This window comes from Lemur catta, chromosome 1 (assembly GCF_020740605.2).
Source record: "Lemur catta isolate mLemCat1 chromosome 1, mLemCat1.pri, whole genome shotgun sequence".
NCBI classification, from domain to species: Eukaryota; Metazoa; Chordata; class Mammalia; order Primates; family Lemuridae; genus Lemur; species Lemur catta.
Genome location: NC_059128.1, coordinates 188,732,073 through 188,758,505, shown reverse-complemented (window position 1 = coordinate 188,758,505; position 26,433 = coordinate 188,732,073). Strand labels below are relative to the sequence as shown.

The following is a 26,433-nucleotide window of genomic DNA, read 5'->3' as shown; positions in this document are numbered from 1 at the left end:
ATTTTTTTTTCTTCTGTGCAAAGTTCATCTAAATTTTATTTCCTTTTCAATTAAGGTATTCTGATCACTAGAAAAGCCATGAAAATATGCAGGTGATTTTTAAATGGACTTTTCAGTACATATTTTAAAAATTAAGATAATGACATTAGGAGTGTTGGCCAGGGTAGGTGGCAGTGTTGGAAGTAGAGTTTCGAATGTTTTCCCACATCAAAAAAGACTGAGGGCCAGAGTTGTAAACCTTTCTGCCCAACTGAAAACTGAGCACAAGAAACTCAGCTGCGGGTCACTCTGATGGCTTCCAAGTGGGACTAATTTTAATGCCCTCATTATGTTCTCTGTGTGTTCTTTCCCTGTTAATGGCTCTTCTACACGGATTGTCACTAGGCCTTTCTGATGGTTATTTTCCTTTGAATTCAAGTAGTTTTGTCAAATTACTTTCTATTTCAGGAAACTTGGTAGTTTCTGAAGCTTCTATATGGTACACAGGGGAATACTAAGTACATCAAGATTTCAAATTTCCCTTTGGTATAGAGAATATAAATAAACAATGGGATATGGCTCTATTAATGTTGAACTCTTGTATGTGAAACTGTGATTGGTTACCCAAGATTTTATATATATACATATACATGAATGTGGGGTCTCTACTTTCAAAAAAGCATCGAAGCAGTGATATGTCCCAAAGAAATGCCCCCATTTCCTTCCCATCCCCTCCCACCATCCTTTCTGAAAGAAAATACTAGACCTTTGGCTTAAAATACGTCTTACATATTTATTTCTCTTTTCCATTTGGGGCATTTATCACTGTGCTCCTTTTGTGGTAAAGCATATAAATTACTATAAATTTTCAGGTGTCTTGGCTAAAAACAAATGCAGATGAATTTACATCCAAAATTATTCTCTTAATTTTTAAGGCTACCATCTCCTCAGAAAACGATAACTATATCTAAACAACAAGGCAGAACACAGCTGTACTTCAAACAGGCAAAACAATGAGGACAAAGTACTCTGCAGCATTAACTATGGAAAAAAATTTTCCCAATCAAAAAAATTAATAAATCCATTAATAAATAAGACAGAAAATTGTTTCATGGAACTTATACTTAAAAGCCTGTATTAAATAGTGCACTAAAATGCTCTGAAATTCCCTTTTCCATTCCACTATACTTTGCCCTGCTGTAGATGATACGAGGCTTACATTGGGTGGAATCATCAATGAACTCAAATTTGATACCTTGTTTTCTCATTCACAGGAAGAAAGGATTGGAAAATGAGCCCTCACTTGGCCTGGTATCAACAGGAAAAGAATATATTTCCTTTCCTTTGTTAACCATTAAATAACTCACTAGAATCTAGGCATGAAGAGCTGTTTACTACTTTCTCTACCAAGAATCTTAAGAATATCTTGGTGTACTACTTAAATTGATACACTCCCTAGTTTTATCATTTGAAACCAATATAGGGTGTCTTTTATTTCACGTGCTGGGTATGACACTTCCACTGGGCTGAAACATTTTGTCCCTGAAAAATTCGGTGTCCCACAAGGCAATAAAATTATCCCTCTATATGGCAAAGGGATGTCTTAAAACTTTACAAAATTCAGTATATTAAGAAAGGCAGTTTGGGGATGTTGAGTACTCACAAAACACTTGGGGATAGACCATGAGGTTCACCTTGGGAAAATTCTCTCAATGAAGAAGGCATGGAGGTATTTTCTTACTGCATTGTCTTTGGGAAGGGTGGGATGTCTATGCATTCCACTCATGCATTTATTTTGTTCCTTGCACTGCATCCCCTATTCTGGCACATGGGATGTTTGAAGTGCTGGCAACTGGCCAAGAGACTCAGAAGCCAGGAACATGGACTGCTGGGATCAGCCTCACCAACTCCCTGTAGTGATGAAAAGATCTCAGCTTCTCTCTGGGGTTATGATGGGAAACCCTGATCCTGGGACCCAAAACAACACTGACTGTAGAAAATACAATTCAATACAACAAATAGTTATTGAACACAAACTCCATGTGTAAGGCAGGGGCTTGTGGAAATTAAAATAAAGTCCTTGTCTTCAAGAAGCCTGTTGTCTAATGGGGAGACACATCTATATATTAACAGCTATAAATGGGTTCGAATAGAAGTAAAAACAAAGTGTACTGAGAAGGAGAAATTTGGACTAGGGGATGAGAGGGGAAAGTTTCCCAAAGGAGGTGGCATCTGAACTGTGGAAGCCGCATTAGCCTACAGGAGGTGGAAACAGGTGGTGTGTGGGTAGGAGACATCCCAGCCTGAGGCATCACAGCAAAGAAGAAGAACTGATGGCTTGTGGAGGAAGGAATGGAGGGTCTGGAGGGAGAGGCTTTTCTGAGAGATCAGATCTTGGTTAGGCCTTGAAAGCCACACAAAGGGGTCTGGAACGTGGGGTCTTAAGGAACGTGGGGAAGCGTTAAAGATTTCTGACCATGCTTCTCAGGACCAGGTGTGTGTTCAAAGGAGTCTTTATGCTCCCAAGGGAGGAAAACGATGAGAGTCATTTACACAGTGTTTTGCTTTTTCTTTTTCAAGTCTCCATTCCCATAGTAGCTAAGAATGTGACGGTGTTGTCTATATCTGGGGCTGGGGCGTCAGAAGGGCCTTTAAGCAATGGCAAGAAAGGGATGAAAGCATGTCGTTGTTTTTATTTGCACACTTATCCCAAAACCTAACTGCAGGAAAAGGGGAAAAATATTTAGGAGATTCTAAGCCAAAGGGACCCTTTGACCTAAACTTGTGCTTTTAAGTTAACAGTATTTCTAAGCTCTCTGTCAAAAATGATTTAGAAGAATTTGGCCCCTTGAAGGCTGCCAGGCCTGAAGCTGCGGGCAGGGTTCTTTCCTGAAGAGATTGGCTTCCTCCCAAGACTGGAAAATGGAGGTCGCTAACTCCATCTCCTAACAGGGCTACGACGGAAAACGACAACACATGCCTCAGTAACAACACATGCCTCTTTGCTAATGTAAATCCTGTGAGGGAGAAAAGCACACCCAGACGATGACAATGTGAGAACCTTTAAAAACAAAACAAAACAAACAACCACGAAAAATTCTGCATGACTATTTCTCTCTGTTCATTTTTCCTTGGCTTAAGTTGTTCAAAGCACAGTGTATCCAAATACTTGCTCAAACAGGGGTGTTCAAGCTCTTGGTAGCAGTAAAACTCTCTTTTTCGAAACAATCATCTATTTGAGAAAGCAATATACAAGAATCAATTGTATTTCTATATGTTAGCATCACACACAATTACATTTGTATATTAGCAATTGGGAAATGAGGTGAGGCACAGTTTTCCTGGGCCCCTTAACAATCCTCACTGAACCCCCGATGTACTCAGAAGAAACAGTGGCAAGAGAAAGGTGGCTCTTAATTGATAACTGACTGATTTATGCAGAAAAGTGGCCGGACCTGCCAAATCACATGCCGGGATGTTAACTTGGAAACCCCCATTTCACAGACAAGAAAACTAACAAGAAACAAGGGGATAACCTGACCCAGGCACATTGAAAACAGTGCAGGTTCATGGTTGGGGGCAGGGTGGGGAGGAGTAGGACTGAAAGTCATAATACAAGAAACCATGATGCTATAGTATTTACAATACCTTTGTTCTTGGTCAGTTTTATATTTAGTGGGCATATCCATCTATGTTACTAGAGGACCTATTCTAAGCACTGGGAAAGCAGATGAAACAAAGATAAAACTCCCTGCCCTCACGGAGCTTACATGGAGTGAGGGAGACAGAAAACTGACAAATAATTAAGTAAAATATGTACTGTGATAGATGGTTATAAATGCTAAATCTAAAAATAAATTAGGGAAGTATAACTAGGATAGAATGGGTGAGCTGGAAGTTTATGAATGAGTCCAGAGAAGGCCTTTCCAAGAAGTGATATTTGCATAAAGAGTTGAAGAAAGTGAGAGAGTGAGCTGTGGGGGTTGGGTGGCCAGGGAAAATGTAGGATACCTGGTTGACTGTGAATTTCAGATAAACAGTTGACAATCTTTTAGTACAAATATGTCCTGAACACTGCAGGTTATCCGCTAAGGCTGGCGAATACATGGGGAGGAGGGGGGCATGCCAGGCACAGGGAACAGGGGTGCATGGCCAGCCTAGCACGGTGGGAGGGCAGTGAAGGAAGCAGGCATGTAGGTGACTAGTCCAAGAGGAAACAGGGACCAGCTGGTGTAAGGCCCTGTGGGCCCTGTGAGGACTTGTGGGGGGCTTTTACTTGGAGTAGGATGATGAACTCTTGAAAAATTCTGTGACACGGGACATGATCTGATTTCAGTTTTAAAAGCTCATTCTGGACACTGCGGAAAATAGACCGTGGGGTGGGGGCAAATGCAGGAGCAGGTACCAGTTAAAAGGCCATTATTGCCGTGATGATGACGATGATGATGATAGTAATAATACTAGTAATATGCATCTATATGTGCATATAATTTGGGGGAAATGGCCCCTGAAGCCCCATTCATAAACTCTCCATTAAGAAATCTTGGTACACATCATTTATGGGAGGAAAGGAATCAGTCCTCTGAATAAATTCTATCAGCTCCCTAAAAATACCAACCTAAGGAATTAGCTTTAACCACTGCACTATCCTCCTTAAAAAATAAATAAATATGCCCTTGTCCAAAAAAGGGGAAATTCCTGAAAAACATCAAACTACATATATTACCGGTGACTAAGAAAACATCAAGCTGACTTAAAGAAACCACCTTTTCTAATCCACTCGCATGTGGTGCCAGCTGGATTCTAAAGCTAAGATTTCTAAGAGGGATTAAGATTTGGCTTCAAGGTTAATGTTTCTGTTTTTGCTGAGCTATGTATGAAGGGAGAGAACTTCAAAGGAACACACATATGAAGGTAGTAAAACCCCATGGAGATACAGAATCTATTGACTATTGTTATCTGCCTAATACTCTTAATTTTATTGTGGAAATAAGCAATAAATACTTGAAAACTATTACACACACAATGACACTGTTATATATCGTAGTTCATATAAAATAAGAGCAATCTATCTTTGTTTGGAAGAAGCAGTAAACTAACATAACCCCTCCTCTCCAGATGAAATTGCTGATCTTATACTGATTTTTGACCTACGAAAACAATGATACCATATTGAACCTAGTGAAAAGATATAGGGAATAATCTTAGAGTACCTTGCCTTTCAAAAAATAAATAGCTTATCTGAAAAGAGAAGAAAAATCATTTTTATTATTATAGTAATTCAATCACTTGGAACCTTGCCATACATAGATTAGCTCTCCGTAGAGGACTGACATTCCCCACCCTTAAGCTTCATATTACATGTAAGTGAAGTGTTGGTTGTTTTCTCAGCATCTCTGACCCCTTTCTCATGGAAAGAATTCCTGTGAATCTTGCTATTTAGGACGTATGGCCCCAAACATACTATAAAATGAAAATACTATAAGACAAGCCTCCAAGCACAAAAGTCTAGTTATTAAGCAGAGAAAAAGTACATAAATACATTTTATAGGCACACTTAGCTGAGAAACCACTGCCTTGCATCTTGTGAAGTGTACTATTCTGCCTGCACCTGTCTGCCACTGTGAAATCTGACCATATGAGAAACACCTGCTTGTCCCAGGTAACCTACCTCACACAAGGAAGAGGCATTGTTGAGTTAGAGAACTGCTCTCTTAGAGCTTCTAACTCGGTCACTTGAGTAATATCCCAATATTAACTATTCCAGCACCTGAACTAGTTCCACGCCTGCTCCTGCAAAGAGCAATTTCTCTGAGAAGATTCTTGCTGTTTACGACAAGGATACTTTCAACCTTGCCTCAATGGTCCATGTCCTATGGAGTTACTAAACACTCTAGAGCTGATATTTTGAAATTGTTTAAGTATTCAATTCTTAAGTCCAGATAGCAAATTAGCACACAGATGACTATGTATTATTAAAATTTTTCTCTTTGGGCTTTTTGAGGCATGTTTCTTACTAACCATTTAAAACATACTAGTAAAAATAAGTTCAGAAAGACATACCAGTGCAACTTTAAGTGGCAAGTACGTACTGGCTGATTTGTGAAAATTTCTAAGATCATCAATCATGACTTCCTATTTACGTAATTTCTTAAAGACATTCCAAAAAACTGGATGTTAAGCAACTTGTATCCTACACAATGAGCAAAAATCACATTTTTCAATGTTATTGATGTGAAATTCCAACCAGATTTTCCTCTGAATCCCCTTAGATTCAAATTACAGTTCAAAGCAGTTCCTCTTCTTTGCCCAGACACACAGAATGTGCAAAGCACAGATCATCTCTCTGAATTTCACAAATGCTTTAACGGCCAAGGAAGCAGCGTTTTCTGCCCCATTACTCTCCAGAAAGCCTAATTACAATTCAGATACTGTTTGTGATGAAGGCCCGGGAGCCCAGTATGGCAAAATCCCTCAGACATCCGGAAAGAGGCAACCTGCTGCTTTTGCAAGAGGAAGGCCTCCTCTCCCCAAGGATGCCGGCCTCAAAATCAGGCTTTTAAATCTTACCTGATACGAGCAGTTGTCCTGATGCACCATCTCAGTGCATCCTAGGGCGCAGACCCTAAAGCAGGACTGCTCAGCGAGGCTGCGGAGGGAAGGCGCGGAGCACGCACGGGCAGGCGGAGAGAACGCCCTGGTCAGGCAGGGGCTCCCCGCAGATTAAAATGGATGCTGTTGCGCTGAGCAACCTGCGCAGTGGCACTGCCTGCGCCGGGAGGCGCGCGGCGAGCCGAGCTGCTCTCCCTCCGGTCCTCGCAGGCCGGCGAGGCAGGCTTAGAAGCACGGAGCTGGGGCCGGCGGGGGAGGGGGCGCGCTCATCACCCGCACAATCAGCCAATTATATTATCGGCACAAAGAAAAGGATCAGTCTGGGGCTGGTGTGACCTTCTGGTGCTTTATGAAGGCAGTTAACTGATGTGGAAACATTCTAGTCCTCATTAACGAGAAAAAGGCCAGCAAGGGAGAGAGAGAGACACACACACAAATCAATGTTGCAGCTGAACATTGCTAACCTCCGGCATCATCCTTCCTGCACACTAATGCCGCTTGGTGAGTGCTTATTAAAAAAAAAGGCCTTAAAGATAATTTTAGAACTTTTAACATTTAAAGGGAAAACAGTCCACTCTGGATGTTGACATTGGAAGGATGTTTTCTGGGTTGAGTTTTTGAAGTGTTCGTCAACTTTATAACTAAAAGGATGGGCTTCACCCTTTAAAAATATTATTCTGTAATTCTTTAAATTCCCCACTTATTTTTGACTCTTAGGTGCTTTTTAAGTCAAACATAAATAAGATGGAATAATCGTTCCTATAAGTTTTTTTAGGGGGAGAGCTTATTAAAATATCAAAGTCAGTATAATTTATTTCATGAAAACTAAACCCTCAATTGCAAGTTATTTTGCAAGTAAGTCTTTGTGTGACCAATGCTGTGACCTGAATATACAGACACGCCCAATACAGCACATAGAATCCTTGAAGCAGACCATCCTATCTATGGTAACAAAGAATTCTGGACTTGCAGTTAATAATCAAAGGAAACACAAGTTGGATGATACACGTTCCTGGGAAAAAAGCTGGGGCTAATTTCTGAGTGGCAACTCTAGGATTTTAGCATATATAAAAAGAAAAACTGGGCCTGTATATTCCTCAAGATAATTGAATGAGAACATTATGGGGAAAAAATAAAATTTCCTTATCTATATTCCTCAGTCACCACAGGCAATTGGTTTTGCTGTTTCTTAATAAAATGGCCCTGAGCACATAAATGGTACTTAACAAAAATTTGACCAACTTTAAACCACCAAATTTATAAGAAAAAATCAACAGGGTCCTTAGTTTTAAGCTATTTTAATACCTATTTCTTTTCTCAAAAACTCCTCTTCTTACCAATAACCACATAATCTTCACTATACTCTTGGTAGAGAAAAACAAGTACTTTTTGTCTGAGTGAAATCAACATGTTTGACAAGTTTTCATATCAAGCACTCTCTTAAGGAATGGTGAGAGTTGGTGCTGCGAATATTTGGTAATGTATTTTTTTTTTTTTTTTTTTGAAACAGAGTCTCGCTCTGTTGCCCGGGCTAGAGTGAGTGCCGTGGCATCAGCCTAGCTCACAGCAACCTCAGACTCCTGGGCTCAAGCGATCCTACTGCCTCAGCCTCCCAAGTAGCTGGGACTACAGGCATGCGCCACCATGCCCGGCTAATTTTTTGTATATATATATTTTAGTTGGCCAGATAATTTCTTTCTATTTTTTTAGTAGAGACGGGGTCTCACTCTTGCTCAGGCTGGTCTCGAACTCCTGACCTCGAGTGATCCACCCGCCTCGGCCTCCCAGAGCTAGGATTACAGGCATGAGCCACCGCGCCCGGCCAATGTATTTTTAATTTTACAATAAGTTGTCTGTTTCTTGGAAAGAGAAAAACCTATTTTTATAAACATTCTTTTTTTTTTTCTTGAGATAGGGTCTCCCTCTGTCACCCAGGCTGGAGTGTAGTGGTGTTGTCATAGCTCACTACAACCTCAAACTCCTGGGCTCAAGTGACCCTCCTGCTTCAGCCTCCAGAGTAGTTGGGATGACAACTACTGGCCAGGTGTGCATCACCACGCCTGGCTACTTTTTCTATTTTTGTAGAAATGGGGGCTCACTCTTGCTCAGGCTGGTCCCGAACTCCTGACCTCAAGTGAGCCTCCTGCCTTGGCCTCCCAAAGTGCTAGGATTACAGCTGTGAGCCACCATGCTGAGCCAATATTCTTAATTTTCACTATTTGAGATTCCAACAGGAGAAACGGCTGCTATCTTAATTCAACTCCATTGATACACTCACATCTACACTCATGTCAGCCTTCATAGTTGGGAGAATGAAAAGATGGCAGGAAAACTCAACTCCTGGTGTTCTCACAGGCTCCAACTTCAGCACTGGGTTCGCAGGAAAAGTACTCTGGAGATGTACCCTGCAGAAGCTCTCTGCCCTTCTCCCTCCAGTATAGAAGAGAGGTGGGGCATGCAACATGTGCAGGACTTTCTAGGCCGCTCATTGGCCAGGAGCACAATGAAAGCTTGATGAATGAAGCACAAGCCTGGGTTAGGTAACAAATCTTCTTAATTATAAGATGAAGAAAAGAAGATAGAAACTTTTCAGGGAAAGTAAACAATAAACAATAAATCCTTCCCAAACTCCTTCCTTCTCTATTGCTACTCCACACAACACAGACACAGAGACTTCTGCATGGAGTGCCTTGCTATACAACCATCCAAATGAAGGTTCTGGAATTCTAAGTAGGAGCAAGGAAAGGTAGGCCAAAGGAAAAGTTTCTTTTGCAAGGTAGTAGATAAGATGAAATGGAAATCTTATGTTTAATACAAGAGGCACAATCCCAATTTTCCAAGAGACAACAGCTCTAACTTCAAAAGCTGTTAGAACTTTACTCAAGTTACTACCTTGACAATCTCTGACCTTATGACTCAGGAACATGCTTCCAAGCTGTATAGAGCTTAAAAAGCTGCTTCCTAGTCTCTGTTCTTTTCTGAACACTGAAGACTTTGGGATATATTACATAAGCTCCTAAAGACTTTTATCATGTGTTGTTAAAAAAAAAAGTCTAAACATGATCCCACTCTTCACAGTTGCTGTTCCATAAATAGGGGAAGTGACTCAGAGGTGGCTCTGGGGAGAACACATTTCTGACAATTGTATCCCATACCCCGTCAAAACCCTCCCAAGAGGTATAAACAAGATGAAAAAAGGAATATATCAAGCAGGCCTCTCTTTATAGTCATTCATTGGAAAGGACTTTGTGTTATAATTTAAGTTATGATTTGCTGATACAGAGAACTTTAAACAGAAACCAGCTTGTTCCAACATTTAAGCTAGAATAATTTACCAAACTACAGTAACATTTGTTGTTTTTGACTAAAAAATATTGATGAACTTTTAATTTTAAGCACGGTGTTTGTAACATAGAGATTCTTTATTTCTTCTCAGATTTTCGTAGCTTCCCTTCACTTGAAAAATACTGAGTTTCAGATTTAGATGGGACCTCAAGAGATCATTTAGATCATTTAATCTGACACTGTTATTTTCCAGAGATGAAAACTGACGCCTAAGAAAGTTGTGATATGCCCATCAACAACAAAAAGGGCTGCAAAGAAAGAAAAATAAAGAAACAAACATGATTTTCTGGTTTCATACCAAGTGAGCATGTTCCTTATAAAACAATGCTGCTATGGTCTGAATGTTTGTGTCCCCTCAAAATTCATACATTGAAACCTAATCACCACTGTGATGGTGTTAGCCCTCATGAATGGGATTAGTTCCCCTATAAAAGAGGCCCCAGAGAGCTGCCTTGCCCCTCTACCAAGTGAGGACACAGCAAGAAGATGCCATCTATAAACCAGGAAACAAGACTTCACCAGACACTGAATCTGCCAGTGCCTCGATCTTGGACTTCCCAGTCTCCAAAACTATGAGAAGTAAATTTCTGTTGTTTATAAGCTACCCAGTTTCTGGTATTTTGTTATAGCAACCTTAATGTACTAAGACAAATGCTAGATGAGGGCTCACTAGATTTGGAGAAATAAACTTGCTTTGAGTGAAAGTAGCCTGGCCTTCAAATCAAAACCTGTCATAAAGCAAAAGTGAGGTTGTAGTGCAGTTCTACTTAAATCTGAATTCACGGTATATTTTAAAGGAAGAAAAATGAAGAATATTTTTGGATTAAGATATTGTTCCTGTTTCTGCCACCATACAAATTACTGTGTCTTTAAATCCAGAAGGGATATTTTTCAATTGTTGCAATTAGTAGCAACAGAATGAAGGGTGATTTTGGACAATAAATATAGTGGTAAAAAGTCATACCCACAAATCATCTGAGCATACAGCTTCAAAAATGAATAATTAGGGTCAGGAACTGACCTGAAGGGGGCATAGGGAACTTTCTGGCTTAAGCTGTATGAGTTAAGTGTTTGGCTTACATAGGTGTACACATCTGTCAAGATACATTGAATAAAACATCCAAGATATATACACTTCACTGCATATAAAATTTACCTCAAAAGAATAAATAAGGGATAGTTAAATTTTGAACTAATGATATGCAGACTGTAATATTTAGAGGGATGCTCACTGATGTCTGCAACTTACTTTGAAACGTATCAGATAAATGTCACGGATCAATGGGTAGAGGGAAGCTGTGACAAAGCATGTTTAGTAAACATCCATTGTAGGATCGAGGTGGCACATAAATGGGTATTGGTGAAAAAAATTCCATTTGAAAATGTTCACAATGAAATGTGGAAAAGTGAAGTACCAGGGATGGGGATGATGAGCAGGGAAGTCACCGTCTTAAGCTGTAGCTTTTTAAGCTTTTCCTCAGGATGCCGGGGAAAGCAGATGGCCTGTCATATAGCTTTAAGTGGGGCTTCTTTACAGGGCAATGAAAGAAAAGGATTTGTGAGAAAAACTAATCCTGTGGACATCAGGGAAAACTGGGTCCTTGAATGCCCCACCCAAAGAAGAATTCATTATCCCTACAGGTTGAGTATCCCTTATCCAAAATGCTTGGGACCAGAAGTGCTTTGGATTTGGGAATTTTTGGATTCTGGAATATCTGCATTTACATAATGAGGTATCTTGGGGATGGGACCCACATCTAAACATGAGATTCATTTGTTTCAATATACACCTTATACACACATAACCTAATGGCAATTTTATACATTATTTTAAACAATTTTGTGCACAAAACAAAGTTTTGACTCCATTTGGACTGCGACCTATCACCTGAGATCAGATGTGGAATTTTCCACTTGTGGCGTCATATTGGTGCTCAAACATTTTCACATTTTGGAGCATTTTGGATTTCGGATTTTCCAATTAGGGATTCTCAATCTTTAGTGTTTTCACCAAACACAATTGGCATCACCTATGACACAAGCCTTTGAAAATGCTTCATAGTTTACAAAGTACTTTCCCCAACATCTCCCTTGATTCTTAAATCTTGTAGTTGACACAAACTGCTACTATGTGCCATGTAAAATAGTGTTTCTGACCTCACGGAGTTTGGTAAGAGAAATACGGCAGTACACAAATGGCAGTACATGATGAAGAATGAGTTAAGTGTCTCTAAAGAGACTTTGTTTGCTCACTAGAAATTCAGGTGAAGAGAATACTTAGCTAAGGTGAACCAGGAGACTGCAATAATCTTGCTCATTTGGTTGTTCACTTCTTCAATGTCTGTCTTTTGTAGGTCTAGATTAATGTAAGTTTCCTTAGAACTTGGATCTTGGTTAGCCTACTCTGTGTTATATCCCCAGTGTCTGAAATAGTACCTGACATATAATAGGTTTTTAATAAACCTATTTTTAAAAGAATGCATATAATAGGCTCTCAGTAAATATTTTTAAATGAATGAATAAATGAATATGCCCTTCAGAGAGTTGCCTTAATTCTCTTTGCCTCAGTTTCCTCATCTATAAACTAAGGATGTTTAGTCCTTGCTCATTGGATTGATAGTCACATGTAAAATAGCTCTTAGGTACTCAGGAAAGGAACAGAAGTGGACATTTTTCCTCTTCTAATCAAAGGCAACAACTGTCCAAGGAATAAAGAGAGGCCTGTGAGAGACAGAGGTGATCACAGGAATGGAAAGAGAAGGGCAGAGGGATGTGTCCCAAGGCACTGTGAGATAGGGGTTGACGGTCCTTAGGCAGTCATCCGACGTGGGGAGTGAAGAAGACAAGGAATGATGAGGTTTCAAGACCATTAATAGAGTAGAACTGGTGCTGTGAAAAGGCACAGGGAAGTTAGGAGGAGTAACTGATTCTGGGGTTTGGGGTACAGTAAGGAAGTTTGTATTTTTCACCATAAAGTTCTCAGTTGAAGGTGCAAGAGGCAATGGGGGCTTGAGAGAAGTCAGGCCAACAGAGAGAATTTGGGGGTCTTCTGCATAGAGATGATAGTTGAAGCTGTAGAAATGGATTAGATTAAGGGAGAGACTGTAGAGGAAAAACTAAAGGGAAACAAAGGTGTCACTGTGGAAGGCACAATAATGCTCCCCTACAAATATCTACATCTTAATCCCCAAATGGCCAAGGGAAACTAAGGTTGCTAACAGACTGACACTGAAATGGGGAAAGGAGCCTGGGTTGTCCAGGTGGGCCCCATGTAATAATCACAAGGGTCTTTAGAAGGCAAAAGAACGAGGCAGGAGAGGAAGAACAAGAGAGATGGCAGCACGAGAAACATTCAGTCCAACGCTGTTCGCCTTTAAGATGGACGAAGAGGCCATAAGCCAAGGAAGGCGGCTGCCTCTAGGACATGGAGAAAGGAAGGGATGGCTTTTCCCTAGGCCTCCAGAGGGAACGCAGCCCAGTGGACACCCTGATTTTAGTCCAGAGAGGCCCATTTAGGACTTCTGACTTCTGGTATTATAATACCAATAAATTTGTGTTGACTTAAGCCACTAAATTTGGGGTACTGTTATAGCAGAAATAGAAAACTAATGCAGTAGTCCCTCCTTATCCACGGGGGATACACATTCCAAGACCCACAGTGGATGCCCGAAACTGCAGATAGCACCGCACCCTAGATAAACTATGTTTTTCCCTATACATAAACACCTGTGATGTAGTTTCATTTATAAATTAGGGACGGTAAGAGATTGACAATAACTAATAATAAAATATAACAATTATAAACAGTATACTGTAATAACAGTTGTGTGAATGTGGTCTCTCTCTCTCTCAAAAAGGCTTAGTATTTTTGGACTGCGGGTGACTGCGGGTGACTGAAACCGAGGAAAGTGAATCTGCAGGTAAGGGGTCTGCTGCATGGTGAACGTGCACATTTGGAGGGCAAGCGGATGCGAAGGAGATGCGGTCAGTGACGTGAGAGGAAGGTGAAAACTAACACAGTGAGGAGTCAGGAAAAGAGAGGGGAGTTTGGCAGAGCTCAATTGCTTCAAATACTGCAGGGAAGTGGAGGAAAGCAACTGGAAGCCGTTGAGTTTTGACTGTTAGGAAGGCCTGAGTCATGCTTAGGGAACAGCTTCAGCAGTATGTTGGGGTGGAAGCCCGGTGGCCGTGCTTAAGAAGCTGAGGGACTGAGTAGAGAGTAAGTAGTTTGTAAAGAAGTTTGTTGATGAACCAGAGCATTAGGGTGGTAGCTTGAGTGTGTAATAAAATCAGAGAGGTTGTTGATGTGGCTGACGTATAAGATGGGGAGACCCAAACATCCAAGTGGGCAGCAGGAAAGGAGCCAGCCAGAAGGGAGAAACCGATGATGGTGAGTGAAAAATGAAAGGCCCAGGTGCTGGAAGAGTTGGCTCAGGAACCTCTGGCAGGCCTTCATTCCGTCTGGGAACTGGAGATATAAAACTGGTGAGTAAACGTACAAAGAAGTGTGGGGTAAGGAGGAAGCCGTGGTGGTGTGGGGCAAGACACAGGAGCACCGACAGGTGGGAGCCTTGACCTGGTCCCTCAAGCTGCTGGACTGGAGCAGCGCAGGTTAAAACACCCAGGGCAGGGTGGCTGGACCAGTGGGGGGAAGCTTTGCCAAGAGATTCTGTAGGGGCTTTGCGGCTTCATTTGAGAATATTCAATTCTGCTATGGGGGGGAGGGGATGGGGATATAACTACATGAGAGTGCGACGTGCACTGTCTGGGGAATGGACACGCTTGAAGCTCTGACTCGGGGGGATGGGGGGGCACGGGCAATATATATAACCTGAACTTTTGTACCCCCATAATAAGCTGAAATAAAAAAAAATAAATAAAAAATAAAAATAAAAAAATTCTGCTATAGAAGAACCAGAAAAACAAACAAGATGGATGAAACTCAAAAGATGTGTTAAGTATAGATAATGACTATGTAGGAGCTTGTAAGACATAGGTGAAATGCATAAGATGTGTTAGATTTAGATAATGAGTAAGCAAGTAGATATACAGTAGTCCCCCCTTACCCATAGTTTTGCTTTCTGAGGTTTCAGTTACCTGCAGTCAACCACTGTTTGAAATAATTAAATGGAAAATTCCAGAAATAAACAATTTATAAGTTTTAAATTGTGCACTGTTCTGTAGCGTGATGAAATCTCACACCATCCCACACAGGCTGTGAATCATCCCTTTGTCCAGCATATCCACACTGTATGAGCTCCCCTCCCGTGAGTCACGCAGTAGCCTGCTCAGTTACCAGATCAACTGTCGGGGTATCGCAGCGCTTGTGTTCAAGTAACCCTTATTTTACTTAATAACGGCCCCAAAGCACCAAGAGTCGTGCTGGCATATTTTATAATTGTTCTATTTTATTATTGTTATTATTGTTAATCTCTTACCCTGCCTAATGTATAAATGAAGCTTTCTTATAGGTATGTCTATATAGGAGAAAACATAGTATATATAAGTTTCAGTACTATCCACAGTTTCAGACATCCACTGGAGGTCTTGGAAAGTATCCCCCAAAGATAAGGGGGGACTACTGTAGTCAGAATTCATGAGATGTATTAAACACCAGTAAGTTAGTAACCTAGATGTGTTAGACATACATCAAGTGTGTGTGTGCCAAGCATAGAAAAGGATGGAAAGACTAAAGAAGCACCTAATATTTGTGACACACTGAATAACCTGAGGCACCTGAGACACTCAGTATTCATTAGATCATGCACTGATTGCCCACTAGTGACACCCACTCTGGTCCTCTGCCCAAGAAATGCAATCAGAATCCACAGCTTCTTATCAGGCTAAGAGGCGAGCTACAGAGGAAGCCAGAGGGACTTCCCCTGTGTGTCTGATAGAGCAAGTTGTGTGTCACTGGCCGACACCTTGTGTTTAATTGGGAATCCTTTCTCTAACCTCAACGTTGGTTCATAACCATATCATCAAAAGGCCGAGCTGCTGTGGCAGAGAGGCTGGACACATAAATACTGCATAACCCAAGGTGCAGTCATGTAGTCCCACCACAGGGCACCACACATGCGTGCCCTACGCATGTCAGCTCATCCCACCTCTTTCGCTTGCTGCTTGGTTTGCATTTGAAATAAATTTAATGCACTGTGTGATCTGAGCATCTTACTTTGGCCTGTGACTCTGGAATGGAGTGTCTGGTGGTGTACTTGCAGGCCACCATTGCATCAAGGTCATTTCCATATCACAGGCATAGAACAGAGGCCCCAGAAGAGGCCAGTTGGTGTCAAGACATTTCTCCACTTCTTTCAACAATACTGAGGCCCAGAAATAGGAAGTGAGAGAAGGATAAAAATGAGATATATTATAATTTTTATCCTTGTAATTATAAATAAAAAACTTACCTGAAAGTCTTCTAAACTATGTAAACTACTTTAGTCAGCAGTTTGACTCTCATTACATTTATGTTTCTTATTTCAGGTTATATTAAAAAATAGTTTCCTGAGCAAATTATTAGTGTGAATCAATGGTTGTCACTTTTTCTTCTTTTGTTTAAGTATTAGAATCTGCTTTTAGTATGAAAACTAATATGCAAAGGAATCGAAAATATTTTTATCAAGATAAAATTATTCTGAGTTCGATCTGTATTTGCCTATTATATCCCTCAATGAGAACATGAAGCTCTTTTGTTATACAAAAAAAATCTGAAAATAGACTTTATAGATGTCAGTTACAGTCCTATTCCAACTGTAGTTTCACATTTATTTCTGTATTTTGCTTGGTTGGACCACATCAAAAAGAATCCTGTTTCACACAGATAAGTAGTTGTAAATGGTAACAGTTCTTTTTAATAGCTTATGCTGCAGTCTCCAGATGTTCTTCATTAAACATATCCAGAAGCTTGAAAGCAAAGTAGTAGGAAATTTATTCAAGATTGATTTACTAACAATATATATAGCAATTGCTTGAATTTCTTATTATAAACAAGATAAGACAGAGTACCCAAACTTAAAATAGGTCATTAATCTGTAACAAGACCTTCTCGTTTGATATATTGGGCATTCACTTGTCCCTGCACAACCCACTATCAGGCTTGATGAGAGACTGTACCAAACACATGTGCCTGACCCTAACTTGGCACTGAACAGAGCTGGGCCTTTGGGCAACTCAAATAATTTTTCCTGCTTAGACCTGCACAGGCATGAATTTTTTAGAAAGGCCAATACAGAGCTACCACCGTCAAAGTCAATGACATATTTACAATTTCAACTATTCTGAGGACGGTAAAAGACTTCACCTTGCAGGATAAATTAAATATACCGATGTCAAAAAAGGAGGTGGAGAGAAGCACTTTGCATAGATAATAAGGGAAGGAAAACATTACAGTTTTGGCTGAAATGTTACACTCTTCTTACCATAGTGCTTTATACGACTCTCCAAAATCCCATAGACTTTCTTATTTGTAGATGTATTCTGAATTATTTTCACATTTCAGAACTCTTTAATTTCCAATTTGAATTTTTTTTAAGGGTTGGGGATGAGGTGTTTAGCCACTCATATAATAAGTGCAAATTACTCTCTAAAAATACCTCCTGCAACCCTGGGTTTCTACAGACAGTTTGAAACCTAATGCATTAGGCAGTGCTATAGCAGCAGCCTCCCTCTATAGAGAAGGAGAATAAGGAGACGGTTTATATTTCAACAGAATCTGCCAGAGTACTTGTTTACTGGGAGCATTCTATTGCTCTCCCCACAGTATTTTCTGCCCAATACTGACTGAAATTTGCATCTTGTAAAAAATAGCAGCTGAAGCATAGGTAAATCTGGGTGAAATCTACATGGTTTTGTCCCAAATTTATGTCAACATTTAAGGACCATTTCTTTTAGTCTTCATTTTCCAGCTTTTTGGAGTCAGAGAAAGCAGTGACAGAAAAAGTGAAAAGGAGTATAAATCTGCCAGGGCTAATGCAAGACTTTCCAAATAAAAATGAGTTGAGTTGCCAAGAAGGTCCAAGCCCAAACTAGCACAAAGTGTGTGTGTGTGTGTGTGTGTGTCTGTGTGTGTGTGTGTAGGGGAAGAAGGGACACACCTCCCTTTTATCTCTTCAGGTGTTTTAGTAGCCCAGACAACCTTGCCTAGCAATATAAGTACATTTCACTAAAGCAATACATGGAATCTCTGACAATAAAAAAAGCTGTTCACTACTCCAAAGTGGTAGTGGTTGATTAAAACCAGTTTAACAGAATATTAGGAAAGGGGACTGACCTTCATGTTGAAGAAAGGTGCCCTCTAGTGGACAACTGTGTTCTTCAAACAATTGAAAATAGGAATATGGTTACAAGGCAAAAATAATGTTAAAGGTACTATCCATTGCCTTATCAACATTTCAATGATATTTTAATAACAATTGTAATATAAATTTGTAAGCCTTCTCTTAAGGAAAGAGATATAAAGGTTAAACTAATGCTAATACAACCAAAGTTACAATCTAGGCCATTTTGATGGTTCTGGAGTTGATAGAACCTTGGACCAGGAATCAAAGACCTGGTTCTGGGCTTAACTGTATCTCTTACCAGGTGTTCCCTTGGGATACTGTTTCAAATCTATCAGCCTCTATTTCCTAATCTGTAATGTGGGTTGAATTATAAACTGTCTTCATCCCCCACTTTCAGGCTGTCAGATGGCTGTCTTTTTTAAATCAAGTTCATTTTATATCACGAGTTTTCAAATCAGCAATAGAAAATAATATCACAATATATGTTAAATATAGCATTGGGTGAGTTAGTAAAAAAAAAAAAACATACTGGATTTCAATTGAAGGTCTTCCTTATAGAAATTTAACGAAAGTAAAGGTGATAAGTTTTTTTTTCTTTTTACACTGATTATGGATAACGTTTCAAAAACTAAATACATTAGATCATTAGTTGATTATGAAAATTTAGTTTATTATGAAAATCAGAGCTACTGTTTTTAAAAGATTTATTTCACAGAATAAAGCAAAATAATGATGAAAGGAAAGGAAACAATTTGCGTAGCACATCTTTTCTGAAAACCACTTGCTAATCAACTGATGATGTATTTTCTTAGTGCATCACTGAACACAGGACAGAAACATAATAATTTAGGATTAAACTGTTAATATAATCTCTAAGGAGCTATTAAAATTTGTCAAGGGTCCTTAAATTTTCTTCTTTTTTTTTTTTAAATATGGGAATAGTGTTGAAATGCTATTAGCTATAATGGAATTTTAAGTTTCTCCAGGTCTGTTCTCTGACCAGTTTTTCCAGGGCCAGTTAAGTAGCAACATGGACTATTTTTACAATCTTTCTCATTCTCATCCCCTCAGAAGATATATTCAAATGATTTTACTGGTTGAAAGGTAGGAGAACAAACATCAGTCTAAATTTTTTTCTGAAGCAAAATAAAAATGCCAGTATAACATTTAATGATCTCATTAACTTATTTTATCTTAAAGTTATGAATTAAGAAACTTACTCATCTTTTAGAAGCAAATTCTTTCAGAATATAAAGGTACTGACTGGGAAATTATGATCCTCCAAACACTAGACAATGGACAAATTCATTCTCAAAGAGGAGGGTTAAAATCAGTCACGGATAATTCATAAGCAGTAAAGTTAATCTGCACATTAATCCCAACTCTTCTAAAACCCTCTAACTTAAACCAGTTTTCCTTCGTGAATATTAAAGAGAGCCTCCCTGAGACCCATAAGCTGGGCCCACAAAATGTTCACTTATTGAAAGTGCTCGGGCTTTTTCGTTATTTATTTACTTAGAATGCCAAGGCAGAAATCAGCAATTCTTTTGAGGTCCATTGCCTTGTAGATAAACCTATCTACTTTACTCCGGTATCTCTGTTCTCCCCTCATCTGAGAAGAGGCTAAGGGACTTTAGGGTTGGTTTGTTTTCACTCTTGACATTGAATCAAAGAAAAAAAAAACTAAGGAAATGAACACAAGCCATTATGCCAAACACCCACGCTTCCTCTCTTCCTCTCGCTGCCTCTGATACCCAGCATAACCGTGAGGAATTGTACCCAGCTGAAAAGGCAGGCATCTGCTTTGCAGACATCAGTGGCAACTGGACTGATGGTTTTAAGCTATGTGTGCTTTGTTTGGAGGTTTTTAAAATCAAATTCATTTTCCAAAGGACAGAAGTGATTTCTTCAGCAGAGCTGTCACTACAACTGAAGTAATCAGATCTTTGACCCTAATTTTAGATGGCACAAATTCATAAAATGTCATTCTGAAAGACATTTAACCCCACGCACTCACCCGGCTGCCTCTGATTTGACCTTTTTATTGGTTTCATGCTCCTTGATTCAGTTCCCAAACTGTTATAAAAAATTAAGGGCTTGCCTTAATTAAGCCTTACCCTTTGTGAATTAAAAATACTTCTAAAACCACAATCAGATGGTGTCGCATTTTAATTTAAAATGGTTTTAAATTTAACCTTTTAAATTTAAAAAGTTTAAAATTCCTAGGTTTCCTACAATATTTAGGATGAAATCCTAAATCCCTAATGCTTCTATTGGCCCTGATCTAGCCTTCAGACTTCCTTTGCACCTCTCAAAATCTTGCTCACTAAGCTCTAGGCATACTGGTGGTCTTTGGGTTTTCTGGGAAAGTCAAGCTCACCCCTGCCTGCCTCAGGGCCTTTACACAAGCTGTTTCTCATCCTGGACACTCATGTCCCCATTCACCCGAGTTATTTCTCTTACTTAAATAGAGGTCTTCCCTTGGCCCCCAGTCTAAATAAGGTCCTGCTTTTGATTCACTCAGCACACTGTTTTCTTCCTCAGCAATTAACACAATTAATTAATTTGTGGCATTTGTAATGTTGCCTTGTTCCACTGGATTGTACGCTCCGTAAGAAAGCAAGGGACACATCTGTACTGCCTACCATTGTACATCTAGCATCTAGCACAGTGCCAGGCAGATAGATGTACAACAGATATCTGAATGAATGACTGAATAAAATTGCCAAGAGGTTCTCTCATTTCAGGGGCCTGGAATCTAGGGCAGGAGTGTGCTTGTGACCGGTTGTCATTAATTCAATTGACTACCATGGCAACACTGGTCACATGACCACTGGCTCATCTAAAGATGGTGGGTGCCGCTCACCTGGATGCCAAGTGGATGACTGCCAGCTTCTGAGTGAAGGCTGGTGAGGCTTTTGAGTTACACTTCCCGCCTCACCGTGGACTGCGGCTTTGGCAGGCTCAAAGGGCCCATCACTTTGCAGATTTGCCTCAGGGATGGGACCGACTGTGCCAGCTGGACCTGAGGGCAAGACAATCATTTACAGCTCCCCAGGTGAGGTTGACACTTATTAAACTGCAGTTGCTGGAGGACCTCCCTTGATTTAATTTAAAATTAATAAGACAAAAAACCCAGGCTATTGTTTTTTTCCTTCTCAGTTTGCCACTTTATGTGATAAATTTTCAGTTTCAGGGCATAGCCTGGCAAAATAAGCAAGTAATTTGATACTGCTAACTTATATACCCCTAAAAAGCCTACTGACAAGTAAAATGTCAGAATTCCTATATTTAAGGAATGATAAAGTGTCCCAACTAGTTTTCTAATCAAAAGAATGGGATGCAAAATGACCAGTAGGAAAACAAGCTGGGTTTGTGGAAGGTTGATACTTTTAACTTTGCCTGCCTACCATGGAAGTTTAGGCTCAAGAAAACAGTAAATAAAAAGGAAAACAAAACAAAAAGCACATTTGCTTTCTTAGAGGAAAACAATCAAATGACAGCTAAGAATAAGAAGTAACCTACAATTTAGGCTGTGACTTTCCAGAAAGCATTCTAATGTTTGAAGAAGAAATGGTGGATGTGGCTTGAGTGTCTAATCCAAATGTTCTCTCTCTCTAGGAAATATTTGCCATGTTCCGTACGACAGCGTCATCGCCAACTGTGATTTCCACGTTACAGAACTACTGAAGTTTCAGTTCTCCAGCCACTTGCCTGCTCTGTCTTGGTGACAAATTAATCCTGAATCTGGGTCAGGAGTACACAGAGTGCAGGTCTGGCACTGCTGAACCTAGAAAGCCCATGTGGACTCTTCAGTTAGTCACCATAATCCAGGTTTAATGGCTCTATCTGTGTAGGGACTTTGTTTTTCCCAGACGGTGAGTGGATTGAGGCCGGCATGCCCTCTGTCTGGATAAGCCAGGAATGCTGATCTGGTCTGTCTGGATAAGTGACAAATGCTGATCTGGTCTGGTATGCATGCCTGCCTTGTCCACATTATCTCTTTCCTTACCCCAAGGCTACAGCTCTTGGACCTAGAGGAAACAGGCATCTCCTGTAAAAATAACCAGAGAGCTCCTACATCCCGGTAAGAAATGCTCTCAAGGAAAGATTCAATGCTTTGTTTGGCATGAGTGATAATAATTCAGTCATGCTTCACTTAAAGTTAAAAAGGACTTTCAGATTTTCAACTTATTAATACATGGGGGTAATGACAATAAATGAAAAATCCTCCTGAAAGTGATGCTAATTCTTTGTGCTGAAAAATTATGATTAAAATTGGGACTTCATAAGGTTTTAGATGCACTCAGTTATTTTCCCATTTACAAATGACATGGTTAATGTGTTTTCCATTATTTTCAAAACACCCTTCATCCTGAAATGTTGACACGTGGATGGGATGATAAATCTAATTACCTAACTGCGCCATGGTCATGTTTTACCAGTTATTTGTTTTTTAGGGGTTGGAATGGGCACTTTGCAAGGCCCTGTGCAAAATGAAAATGGGGACCCATTGTTCAAAAATTAAGAACTTCAGGATGGCAAGAGCAGAGCCCTAAACCAAGGGCAGGGCCCTTCGAAACCTGCAGAGGTCACATGCCCATGAAGCCTGTCCTGGATGAGCAGATGGGGTTGGAGAAGGGAACTAGACATACAGTTATTTAGTTTGAGAATGACATAGGTTCTCAGTTTTGAAAGGAAAAAGCATCTTTGACTTTTTGCATGCAGATACCAATGGGAAGACATAACTCTCCTTACTATGAGAGGAAATGAAATTCAAGAGGGAGCTGAGGGAGGAGAGGAGGAAATCAGTCTCTACCAAGTACCTACCAAATGCCAGCTGCTGGGCCCCACGCTGGCCCTGACATTGTCACCATTCGCTTTTCCTCCAACACTGAGCCCCAGCATAGGATTGACTCCATACTACAGAAGCAGAAACTAACTGACGTCAATGATGAGTTTAAGTTGAACTGCTTCAAGTTCAGAAAGAGCAGGCAGGTTAAGGGATGCAGACACTGTAGGACACCTGGGGAGTATTCTGTAATTCTGGATGAGATTTCCTTCATGACCCCCATCCTCTTCGTAAGACCACCCATTCCTCATAGCTGTCAGCTCAAAGACCCCAGAAATCTGCGTGCTCTGGGCAAAAATTCCTCCCTTGGCCAGGCATGGTGGCTCACGCCTGTAATCCTAGCACTCTGGGAGCCCGAGGGGGGTGGATCTTTTGAGCTCAGGAGTTTGAGACCAGCCCGAGCAAGAGCGAAACCCCATCTCTACTAAAAATAGAAAGAAATTATCTGGACAACTAAAAATATATATAGAAAAAATTAGGCGAGCATGGTGGCGCATGCCTGTAGTCCAGCTACTCGGAAGGCTGAGGCAGGAGGATTGCTTGAACCCAGGAGTTTGAGGTTGCTGTGAGCTAGGCTGATGCCACAGCACTCTAGCCCTGGCAACACAGTGAGACTCTGTCTCGAAAAAAAAAAAAAAAGAAAGAAAAAAAAAGAATTCCTCCCTTGCCTTCAACACTAGGCCTCATCTCCACTATCCATCTTGGAGACCAACAAGCCTTACCCCCCAGGGGGCCTCATCCTCCAACTCATACTCCCTCAACTCCAGGTCATCGTTCATTCCCCTCTTTCACTCTGCTTCCTTTATGGCTCTGTTCAACCCCACTCTGGCCATCTCTGTTCCTCCCCGGGCCCTCCATAAGCCCTTCCAGGAGCCCTCTGCTCTGAGCATTCCCTTCACCATCCTGCTCCTACAGGAACCTGAAGGCCTCTTCTTCCCCTTACGCTCTCTACAGTGGTGGCTGTTTGCTCCCCTACCCTCCTCTTGCCAAAGGGCCTGTTGGATGGGCTGGTGTCTTCCTTGCTACTCTCTTGCTTCCTCCCTAAGTGCCAGCTCTGAATTTCCTACCCTCAGACCCCTGACACCACCTCCAGTTAGCCCTCCTAGTTACAGTCACCTATTCCTCCTCAGGTTACTCTGCCGCATGCCTTCAAGAGTCAGTTTCCAATGTTAGTTCTGTTTAATTTGTGAGAATTTCCAATGTCTGCTAGACAATCCCTCCAAAATTTTGGCCTGTAAATTCCTTTGTCCATTCTATCTCAGTTACACCCACCCCCACGGTCATATCCTGACCTTGCCATTACCATCAACTTCATGCCCTCCATAATTTCATCTTAAACTCTCCCATTTTCCAACAACCTTGCACTGTCATTTCAGGTCACTCTCTCTAATCACCCTGATTCCGGTCATTCTTCAACAGCACCAGGCCTTGCACCACATATTCTGTCCACCTCTCTGCCATTCCTTACTCCCAGCTCATCCACCTTTCTCTCTCTACGCATCTTCGAGTTCATGACCGTCACTGTAGCCACTAACTCTCTCACTGCATCTCATTTGGTTAAATCCCAACTGTGGGTAATTTCAACTCTTTGCTACTTTGTGCCTGCTCTCAGGCTCATATACGTAAGAAAAATACAAAAAGGTCCCCCCTTATCGAAGGTTTCAGTTACCCACAGTCAACCTCAGTCCAAATACATTAAATGAAAAATTCCAGAAATAATTCATAAGTTTTAAATTGTGCCCTGTTCTGAATAGCTTGATGAAATCTTGCGCCACCCCAGACATGAATCCTTGTTTGTCCAGAATATCCACACTGTCTCCGCGACCAGCCCATTAGTCGCTTCGTAGCCCTCTGGTTATCAGATCCACTGCTGCGGAACATAGTGCTGTGTTCAAGTCACCTTTGTTTTACTCAGTAACGGCCCCAGAGTGCAACACTAGAGATGCTGGCAATTGGGATATGCCAAAGAGAGACCGTAAGTGCTTCCTTTTAGTGAAGAGGTGAAAGTTCTTGATTTAATAAGGAGGGGAAAAAATTGTGTGCTGAGGGTGTTAAGATCTTGGTAAGAAGGAATCTTCTATTCATGAAATTTTGAAGAAGGAAAAAGAAATTTGTGCTACTATTAGTTTTGTTGTTGAACTTCACACTGCAAAACTTACAGTCACAGTGTGTGATAAGTGCTTAGTTAAGACAGAAAAGGCATTAAATTTGGGGGTGGAAGACATGACAAGAAACATGTTCCAATTGATGGCAATCGGGTTCAGTACTATCGGTGGGTTTCAGGCATCCACTGGTGGTCTGGGAACGTGTTCCCCCGTGGGCAAAGGGGGACTACAGTGCAACCACACTAACTGATCTCACTTTAAATTCATGACCACTAACCTTGAGTGTGCCCTTGGCAAGGCCTGGCCTCCTCTACATTTCCCCAGTCCATTCACTCCCCCACTCTCCTAGACAACCACAGACTCCCTGAAAGAGTTGTCCAGACTTGCTGTCTACAATTTCTCTCCCCTTTATTCTCTTTTGAGCATGCTCCAGTCAGTCTTTTGTCTCCCCCATGCCAATGAAACAGCTACACTTTCCTAAACCCCAAGGTCAATTCCCCGTCTTCCTCAGACTAGATCTATGAGCAATATTCAACACAGTTGGCTCCCAGGGCAACTTTCTCCTCTGGTTCTTTCCCAGCATTAAAAGCCTCTCCTCCGCTGGTACAGCCTCATTTCTCCCACTTCTACCACTGGAGCTGTACCTACTAGCTACAAGTGGCTATTTAAATTAAGTAGAATCAAAAATTCTAGTTGGACTAGCCACGTTCTAAGCACTCAGTAGCCACATGTGTCTAGTGGCTGTCATACTGGATGGTGCAGAGAGAGAACATTTCCATCTCTGAAGATGTATGTACATGGGTTAGGGAGAGTGGGGTGGTTTTAAAATCCGTCCATAAATTCTTTCACACTCTTCCCTTGAAGAGGGGGAGCCTAATTTCCTTTCCCTTGAATGTGGGCTGGACTTGGCGCTTTAGTCTACAGACACAGAAGCAGAAGTGGCATACCAACTACTTTGCAGACTAGGACACAAGAGGCAAAGCAGCTTCATCTCTGTCTTTCTCTCTCTCCAATCACTGGTACTCAGGAAGTTAGCTGCCACATCACTAGAACATACAAACAGCCCACAGAGAGGGCCACATGGTGAGGAGCTGGGGCTCCAGCCATCTGAGTGCCGTGATGAAGGAGGACTCTCCAGCCGCAGTCAAGCCTTCAGATGACTGCAGTTCCGGTGGACATTCTGCCCACAGCCTCATAAGAAACCCTGGGCTAGAACCATCAGGTAAGAAACTCTGGGATTCCCAACCATTAGAAACTG

At 41.0% G+C, this 26,433-nt stretch overlaps 1 protein-coding gene across 4 annotated transcripts in view; it reads right to left on the bottom strand.

The window, feature by feature from the left end:
- Window positions 1–26,433, bottom strand: part of LOC123630220 (schwannomin-interacting protein 1) — a 125,483-nt gene that overhangs the window by 48,020 nt on the left and 51,030 nt on the right. The window contains exon 1 of one of the 4 annotated variants that reach the window (XM_045539560.1): window positions 6,550–6,855. The exons of the other annotated variants lie outside the window; for them this stretch is intronic. Within the exon in view, the coding sequence (XP_045395516.1) occupies window positions 6,550–6,579 (30 nt within the window). The 5' untranslated portion in view covers window positions 6,580–6,855. Of the gene's footprint in view, window positions 1–6,549; window positions 6,856–26,433 lie in introns of those variants that run through there. 4 annotated transcript variants of the gene reach the window in all.